This window comes from Bacillus rossius, chromosome 5 (genome assembly GCF_032445375.1).
Source record: "Bacillus rossius redtenbacheri isolate Brsri chromosome 5, Brsri_v3, whole genome shotgun sequence".
Taxonomy (NCBI): domain Eukaryota; kingdom Metazoa; phylum Arthropoda; class Insecta; order Phasmatodea; family Bacillidae; genus Bacillus; species Bacillus rossius.
The window spans coordinates 8170558-8180536 of record NC_086333.1 but is presented as its reverse complement, the minus strand read 5'-3'; the positions used below and the strand labels follow the sequence as shown (position 1 = coordinate 8180536).

Sequence of the window (9979 nt, the reverse complement as noted above, 5' to 3'; positions counted from 1 at the left end):
TTCAAATATTTGGGACATCCATCGCTAAAATAAATTTAAAAATAAAAACAAATTAAAAGATGTATGGCAGATGTCATAAAATAATTAGAGAAATATAAAATTAAAATTCAAATAGCCTAATAAAAATTAATGGAAAAAATTACTTACAAAAATCTTTTTTGTGTGTGTGTGGCGTAGTTTCAGTGTCTATTTTTTTCGTCTTATGTAAAGAATTTTATTATTTATTTTTTATTCGTGTTCTAGTGAAAAAGTTTAACTTTCTCATAAAAACATTATTATTATCAAAACTGAAACATCTATTTATGGAATTTTCTTTAATACATTTCAGTAGAAGGCTTACAAGTGTTGCATAAATATGCGAGTATTCACAAAGTATATTTGCTAACATAAAAATGAGTATTATTATTTAACCAGCAGAAGAAAGTAATTACATGATAAAGTTACTAAGTCTAATTTATAATACCTTAATATCATAATTTTTAAATACATAAATAAAACATTCTGTTCAGCCATAATTACAAGTAAACTATAACATACCATTCGACCTTAAGTCGGAGTATTTGTAAATTAAAATCTCATATTGGAACTCATGATATCGAAACCATGGTAGAACTGTGCGGTTTGTTTGCAAGCCGTACTGGCAGAACGTAGGCCCTATGCACGTGTGGAGATGACGGCCGAACAGGTGGCACGAGAGACACGGACACTAGAACTGTTGTTCAAACAACTTTACCTACTTCTCCTGCTGATTCGCACATCTAGGCATAAAGATAATTTCCCTAGATTTTTGTTTGTAAATGTTCATATGCTTTGGTCGTGATTTAATTAAATCACGGTAAGGTTAACAACATTTGATACGTATAAAATAATTTTTACAAGTAATTTTCTATTTAATGTTAGTGAAATTTAAAATGGTAGCACAATGTTGCCAGGAAGATCAATACCTATATTATTACTTAAAGTTGTATCCTTATCTCGTTTTTGTGAACTTTCTAAGTCATGTGATAAGTTCATAAGACTTGAAACTTTTTCTCACTCAATTTTATGATAAATTTAATTAATTTTAGTTAAATTACTCACTTTACTGCAGTGGCAAATTATCTATAGTCCATGTCCATATGTGCCTCCACTCGTGTCGGGATGTAAGATAGCACATTGGCAAAGACCTAAACGGAAAGTAAATGTGCGAGTGCAACAGGGAGCCGGGCTACGATTCGCACACCGGCAGGTTGATCTGGAACAGCACGTTCATCTCCAGCAGCACAGCGAGCGTGATGAAGACCAGGTACAGCAAGAAGCAGCACATGCCCAGCTTCTTGGTCATCCTGAAGCGGAACAGCGCGATGGTGGAGTACAGGAAGACCACGCAGCCGAACAGGAACAGGCAGTTGTAGGTGAGTCCGTGCGAGATGATGGTGATCGACTTGGTGTCGTTGCTGGGCAGCAAGCACTTGATGAGCCACGGCAGGCTCAGACACAGCAGGATGTCCAGAGTGTTGGCGCCCATGGAGTTGCTGAGCCCCATCGACCCGACGCCTGCAACACGGAGCGAGCCGCACCCTCCACCATTATACATATGCACATTTCAATTGGAAATTTATTAATAATTTTTAGATATTTTCATTTGTATTGATGTGTAAACATCTTAACTCTCGGTTTACTGCATTTGGTATAAATAATTTCGTTAAAGGAACGGAAGTTGTTTGGAACGAAAATGTGTCCCTAAACATGGTGATGCAATCTGTGGAAGTCTCAAAAATCTTGACAGGATGTGTGTACCAGCGTGATTCATTCATTTATATTAACTTTCGTGAACATCGGGGGATGTACTAAGCGTATTGGTGCGCCAAACCAAATTTTATAATAGTAAAAAAATATTTTAATGAATTGTCTTAAATTATAATAAAAAATAAATAACGTTCACTTAAAAATTGTATTAAGATTTTGACGATTTAACACTGAAATGTAGAGTTAGCGTAGTGTTCGTAATACTTACTATAGAGACATAAATTATTAATGAGCATATATTCGACGAAACAAAAAATAAAAGAATTTGTGATAAAAATTTTATGGTTAAATCTTAAATATTGAATAAGCACAATAAGTTTTAGGTTTGTTCGTAGGAAATATTTACAGACTAATTTTAGTCGTTTAAGCAAACAAATTACCACACACACACACACACACACATATACATATACATATACATACATATATATATATATATATATATATATATATATCACGTGTTCTAATATGTGTTTTAAAATGTTTCAGGTAATTTTTTTAATGTACTGTTTGGACTGCAAATTTTAGTTTAAAAAATTTCTTAAAAGATAGTGCCGCGTTCCTAATGCTTTAGAGCAGATATTTCCAACGTTTTTGCAACTGTCTACCACTTGACATTTTTAGAAACGTCGGTATTCCACTAGACACTAGGCCTACATAAACTTTTCGTATTAGACATTAATAATATATAATTTAGTAATATGTTTTAAACTTAGAAAAAATAAAAATCTATTGTAAAATGGTAGTTTTTTTTTATAAAACATAACTATGAAAACAAACAATTGTAAACATTAAATCAATTTGAAGAACATAAAAAAAACTATTTTAGACAGTTATTTTTAATTGTGTTCAAAAATAACGATTCATAAAATACAGAATTTTTAGTGGGAATCTTGGTGCTATTTGTCCATTATTAAATGGAGCTTTACTTGACAGCACTTGATCGCGTACCACCTGCAACGTTGCCAGTACCACTAGTGGTACGCGGGGAAGCCCTGCTTTAGAGAACCTACATAATGTTAAATACCTTTATCGCCATATTTTTCCCAAAAACATTTACCTGGCTAATATATTATAGATACTTTTAATGTAGCGATTATATCGTGTTACAAATATTGGAGTTTACATAATGTATTCCATGATATTTTCACTACCACAAAATTTTCTTCGGCACACAAATACGCCTACTACCATGGACCTCTTGCACTGGCAAAATCGTGTATGTGAATGGGGTTGATAAACGTAAACGTCAAAACTATGTTTAAAAGAAAATTTTCTCTATAAGATATAATTTTACGTTTATTGTGTGCATATAGACCAAAATAAGGGCATTATACAACATACAACAAGCAACCATCCTATAGAGATGTGACTTGTGTCATTTTAAACCTCCACCCAAAACTTTTCCCTTCCCCCCCCCCCCCCCCTCCAACAAACACTCCAAGGAATTTCGTGGGCTTCACTTGCGATTCCTACAGATTTGCGCTATTAAATTTCCGTTCATTGCAATTCTGGTGAATACTACAATTTAGACTCAAAGCGCCTTAATAAGTATAACCCCAAAAAAGCAGGCGATGATATTTCCAGTCTAGGGAGGAATGTCACAGTTAACATTGAGGCATTTACATGTGACACGTACCGTACTTCTGTTGTTCGGATAGCCCTGAGTAATCAGTAGTACCATCTTGTTAAACGGAATAATTTTTCAGTTATAAAAAGGGAAAAAATATTTGTATAATTTTTCCATTAGGTGAATACTTCCGTATATTTCTCACGCTCAGCGTTTTTTTAAATAATTGTACTTTAATTTTCTTGCCATTGTTTTATATTTCAAGTTTATTTACAACCTGAAAATACATAAAACTGCCCGTTACCGAGGCGAGGGCAGATCTTCGCACGTCACTGGCGAGAACTCAAGACTAGAGCTCATTTTCATTACAATTTTATTATTAACATTCTTTCGCACCAAAAGTATAAATCTCACTACTTCCTACTTGCAAGTATATAGTAAATTGATGTTTTCAACTAACAAAAATACGTGATTAATATTTTTTTCTGTAATATTCAGTAACATATATTTTTTACTGTATGGCTAAGATGACTACAATTAGTACAGTTGGTTATGTCTGTTGGTGGACTTCAAAAGGAAGCGATAGTTAATTTTTTTTTTTATTTCACCTACAAAGACTCGAACTAAAACCTCTGAAGTATAATTTTGTTTATATAACTAATGTGTATCTATATGAATGCTGGAAGGCAGGCAGAGCACGGCACCTCGCAGCACCATGAGTGTGCTGGACACAGTCTCCGGCACGTCTCCCCCGGCCGCCACGAACACCAGCCCCATCACGGAGCTGGGGATGTAGAAGGTGTCTCCTGCACACAGCGCACAACTGCACGTCACCTCCTGCTTTCAGAACATCCTACACATCCAGCCACTTTCACTTGAATGAGGATTCACATTTGTTCAGTAACTGACGTAATTTAATTATAATCCGTCCTTTCAATAGCCTTTCTATTTATCTTGAGTAGAAGGTCAAATTAAAGAACAGTATGTGTACCTGTGTTCAGGCGTTTGAAGTTACACATTTATGGCTTTACTAAATAGTGTACCTTAAAATATTTTAGAACACTTACCTACTATGACACTAGACAGTGCCTAGGCCTATATGTTTATATATTTGTTTGTGATAAACGACATAAATGGGCTGTAATTACTTCCTACATAAAGACCCTTAACCATATTGAGATGATTCAACATTTATGTTTTAACGGTAAGAATATTATCACGAAACTATTTTATTCAACATGGCGTCAACTAATGTCACTTTTTGTTTCTTTAGTGTGTTGAATGTTGCGCTATCTATTGTTTTTGATGTTAGGTACAGACATAGCTTAATTTAAATACCAGCATTCTAACATATTTTTAAGTTAACATTATTCTTGATATTACTATAAATGATAGCAAAAAGTATTTCAAGATAGTTTTATTATTATTTTTTTTTTAATACAGGCTGTGTATGCGCAGGGCTAACGAACGAAATTAGTGACCTGGGGGGAAAGTAGTTTTTGGACACCCTCCCCTTTAAATAAATGTACAACTTTTCAAGCCTCACAATTAAAAATATAAATAAACTGTAAACCTTATAATGGCGATAACTATAAACTTATCAGTGTGTATCATATAACTTGTAAGGTTTCAAATGAATTATTTTATCAATATACTTTTAATTTTCGTCTCTCACAGTACACTGCGCATCGAAATTATCTTGTAACTCAAATAAGCGCACGGGGAATTGAACTCCTCCCATTGCCCCCTCTCATTTCCCCTTCTCTTTGGCCCTGTGGATGTTATGTGATGTGCACGAAAGCAGTGTATATGGATTAATCACGCTGACCTTCCATTATTTCTATATTTCTGCCCCTAAGGAAATATAACTTCCTTACATGCGCGCGAGCTGCCGAAAGCTTAAATTTCACTTCAAACAATGACCGTGAATAATGATGTTATTGAAAAAGTTTTTAAGCACTGATAAAACTTACATTTTGACCAAAACCTAACATTCTTTTAATATAAATATATAGCTTTTTTAAAGTTTTCTTCTATAATTGTATAGTGTTTGTCCAACAGTTGATTAGGATAAATAAAATCTAATTGTAGAACAAGTTAATTATTTTATATTTTTGAAGTAAACAATGGTTAAACACAAAAACAATTATGTCGTTTTATCTAAGTTGTGGCCAAGCCTCTAGCCAAAATTTGTCCATTTGTTATTTAAGACCGTTTGCTTATAAAAGCTTTTTCTGTTAAAATATTTTGTTAAAAATTTGTATGTCAATAATTTATTTATCGTATTTGCTAAGTTGATGTTTATTTCTTTTTAAATATTTTATGCTTTTAAATAGCATTTAAAATTTAAATATCTGTTTTCATTTAGTTCTTAGTTTAGATTATAAAATCTTAGGTTTTATATATTTCCGTTTACCTTTATTAATTGTATTAAGCTAGGGAGTTGCGCGGGGATTGACGAACCAGGTTATTAGCACTGGGTGGTTTTTGCGACAGTCGGCATCACTGAGTTGGTCAGCGCTTCGATGCGAGAGAGAGAGATGTGTGGGTGCGGCGGGCAGCAGAGAGTCCAGCGCGGAGCTAGTGGTCGCTCTGACGAGAGGAACTGAAGCACCGGCGCGCGATACGGCTCACGTGTCACGGGCTACGGGTGTGCGACCAACACCTGGAGCACGTTTGCTCGGCTGCGGGTTTGGGGACATAACACATATTCAACACTTTTATTGGCATAAAAATTAAATGCCTTTCGCTATAGCTAACGAGTGCCTTGTTCAACATCGAAGAGAATTTTAAGTACTTTGATTATTTCTGGTGCTGGAACGAACTTTTGTGACGTAATAATAGGATTGGGGTTTTCAGTTCTGAAATGGACAAATTATACGAATATGTGCATGGTTTTGCGCTCGCAGCAGGGATGACTGGTCGTGAAAAGAACCTTTATGGAAGGTTTGAAACTGACGTCGACATATAAATTAAATTTTTAATTGGTTCACGTACTCCCCAAATTTTTGTAGGACATTAAGTTATTAACTTTATGAAAATTATCATCTTAAATTTATAATTTTTAAGGAGTATTTTTTCAAGTGTAAAGTTTTGTTAATGCGAGTACGTAGTTTAGAAATTTTTGAACTGACAGCAGTATATGAGTAAAATTGTATTTGATTTAATGTATTATAAATATATATATTTAATTATATATTTTAATAATTAATAATATTATTTTGTGTGTATTTTAGTAATTATATTATAGGTGCATCACGGTTCATAAATTTATTGTACTCTGATGAACCCACATTTTTTTTAGTTACACATTTACATGATTTTTATAAAAAATATTTAGTAAAATTAAAATTTTTAAATGGTTATAACTAAAGTTTATTTAGATTTTACAAAATAACCACTTCGACACAGCTTTTTGATAAGTCGTCTGCTATTTTATTTTGCTTTACTGGGCTCGATACTTAGGCTAGGTTCGTATAGAAACATTTTTTATTTTCTTAATTAGAATTTAATTTTTTGTGGAACCATTTGGGTGTTGATATTGTTCTATCTTACTTGTGAAGAAGGCAGATATCACAAATTAAAATGCGTGTTATTGTATATTAGTTCTTTATTGCCCTAAATTGCACGTTTTTTCAGTTTATCTGAAAAAAAGCCATCGAGTATAGTCATAGTGTATATTTGTTCTTATATTGCCTAGTTTTAAGAATATTTTTGTCGAACCGATATCTACGATATTATTATAAGTGAATTTTTTTTTTATCTTGAGGTGAATTTTTGTTCTTAGCCAAGATGACTAATAAAAACTTTAATTTTACTTCAAATCTAAATAAATTTTTTCCGCAAAAATATCGTCATTCGGTGTGAGGGTTCCGGGATCAAGTCATACATAAATATAAAATTTACTCTCAGTGAGAGATTATAATAATTTATTTGAAGGACAAAATTGTAAAGAAATAATTATCAGTTACCTCCTTCATCCCGTGACACAAGTATGGTCTGCACCAGTACGAATATTCTTCAGTGTAGTTATTGCAACAATGAGATTCAATTAGAAAAAACAGCTAAACTTCAAAAATGTCAAGATTTAAGGATGACAAACTATGAAAAAATATGCATATTTTATAAAATATTTTATCTTTACTAACAACAGAACTGTTCGAGGCCAAAATATAAATAGTATCTTCAAATTTAATGAAGCGTAAAAAATTATATTTCGAACCGATAATAAACATAACAATACAAAAAGTCACTGTTTTAATAACTTTGCGAAATTACAACCCTAACGAGTAAAAAGGGTAAGCATATTTTTTTTATAATTATGGCTCGAAGTTTAAAAAAGCTAAATTTATGATTCGAATCACTAATAAACATACGAAAACTACCAACCAAAAATTTTATATTATGTGAAAAATTCAACTCCTAAATGGTGAAAAATAGGTAAGAATGTTTTGAAGAGTAATTATATTACTAATTTTAACTGACCATATTAATTAATATTGAAACCATAAATATAAATACAAATTCAAAAAACACAATTTTTATATTTTGCTAAATTCAACATCTAAACGGTAAACAAGGGTAGGTATGTTTGTAAATTTAATTATTATATCATTGAATTTGATCAAACGAAATACATTATATTGAGTACCAATGAAAATAATACTAAAACAAACAATCAAAAATTTGAAAAATTCAACCACTTAGCGGTGAAGAGCGGTAACTATATATATAAAATTAATAATTATATCTCAGAATTTAACAAGGGGTATGAATTATTTGGGTACAGATTATAAAAATATCTAATAACAGACAACAATTTATACATATAATATATATACATGGCAAAATTATAACTTTAATTGGCGAAAAAGAGGTAAGTATGTTTATAACAATAATAATTATATTTACGATTTTCTTAATCATAGTATATAATATTGGGTACCAATAATAAACATACAAAAGCTACCAATATTATTTTTTTTTACATTTTTGAAAGTCTAACCCTTAAGGTGTGAAAAAAGTTTAAGTTATTATTTAAGAATAATAATTATACCTCCAAATTTAATTTGGCATAGTAATAATATTGGCCACCAATAATAAACACACAAAAAATGACACTAGTTTTTAATATTTAAAAAAAATCATTGAGTGGTTAAAAAGTGGTAAGTACATTTAAATATAATTAATTAGGTTTTTCTGAATACAATTAAGAGACTAAATGATTTTGGGCAGTAATAATAAAAATAGGAGAACTGCCAAAAACAATTTTTATATATTTTTAGAATTTCAACTCTTAAAGGAAAATAAAGGAGCAAAGTAAATTTTCAAGAAAAATAATTATATATTACAATTTCAATAAGCGTAATAATTAATATTGGGTGGGTACCAATAGAATATATGAAAACAACAAATAAGTATTTTTTTTTCTTAAATTCCAACTCTAAGGAGTTAAAAAGGGGAACGTATTGTTTTAAGGAATAATAGGGAAAGGTGGGTAGCCGCGGACAGTGGGTATCCCCGGACACGTCGTAGTTTACCTTCTTCTCGCTAGGTGGCAGTACTGTCAATTTTTGTCCAGAACTCCCTCCGTATACAGTGCTGTCCGCAAACAGTTGAGATTTGTTCGTTTAAGCGTGTGGATGTAGTGCGTATGTTTGTGTTTTGTGGTAAAGATTTTTACAACGCAGTTAATATCTGAAAGCGTCTCACGACACTGTTGGTAAGCGAAATTGAATTATATGTACACAATGTCATATTTATAAGGCGTTTTTGAACATACCGTTTAGGGATTCTCGTATTGGCAACAGTTTTTATGTTATGTTTATTAGTTCGAGCTATTGCGTTGCGGGTAGCCACGGACACTCCAAAAGAGGGTAGCTGTGGACACATCATTTGATATGTAAAACATAAAATATTCTTTGTTTAGCAGGTTAATTATTTTTATTAATATATTGGGGTCGTATGTTACAGTTGGTTGACGCAACAATCATGCCGAAATTCAAACGAAGAACTACCAATAGGGGATCGTGGAGTGAAGTTACAATGAAAATTGCTGTAGAACATGTATTGAGTGGTAAAATGAGTGTACGAGATGCTGCAACACATTTTAATGTTCCAAAAAGTTCTGTTCAGGATAGAGTGTCACTGATTAAGAAAGGGTTTCAATGTGAACTGAAGCCTAAACTTGGACGTTTTGAACCAACATTTCCTTCAAATTTTGAAGAAGAGCTGGCACAACACATTAGAGAACTTAATGATAGGTTAGTGGGGTTGAATATAAAGGAATTTCTGAAGTTGGCAGTCGACTTAGCAGAGACACTTGGAATTCCACACAGATTTAACAGGGACACCAAATGTGCTGGGAAAGATTTTTACAACTCTTTCATGCAAATACATCCACATTTGATTTTGCGCTCACCAGAATCAACCAGTTTGATGAGGTGTGTTGGTTTTAATGAACCTCAAGTTAAATTGTTTTACGAAAAACTGACAATACTGGTAGAGATATACTACTTCCCACCTTCTAAAATGTACAATTCGGACCAAACTGGGGTTTCAACTGTCCACCATAATCAGAAAGTCTTGTCTGTTAAAGGAAAGAAGCAAGTTGGAAAATTG

The 9979-nt window shown here is 32.4% G+C and overlaps 1 protein-coding gene across 1 annotated transcript in view; it reads right to left on the bottom strand.

Moving 5' to 3' along the window:
* Nucleotides 1-299: 299 nt before the first annotated feature.
* The window catches only part of LOC134531572 (sodium/potassium/calcium exchanger 4-like), a 139979-nt gene continuing 130299 nt past the window's right edge, over nucleotides 300-9979 (bottom strand). The window contains exons 7-8 of the mRNA XM_063367283.1: nucleotides 4063-4164; nucleotides 300-1536 (exon numbers count right to left, since the gene is read on the bottom strand). Of these exons, the coding sequence (XP_063223353.1) occupies nucleotides 1208-1536; nucleotides 4063-4164 (431 nt within the window). The 3' untranslated portion in view covers nucleotides 300-1207. The remainder of the gene's footprint in view (nucleotides 1537-4062; nucleotides 4165-9979) is intronic.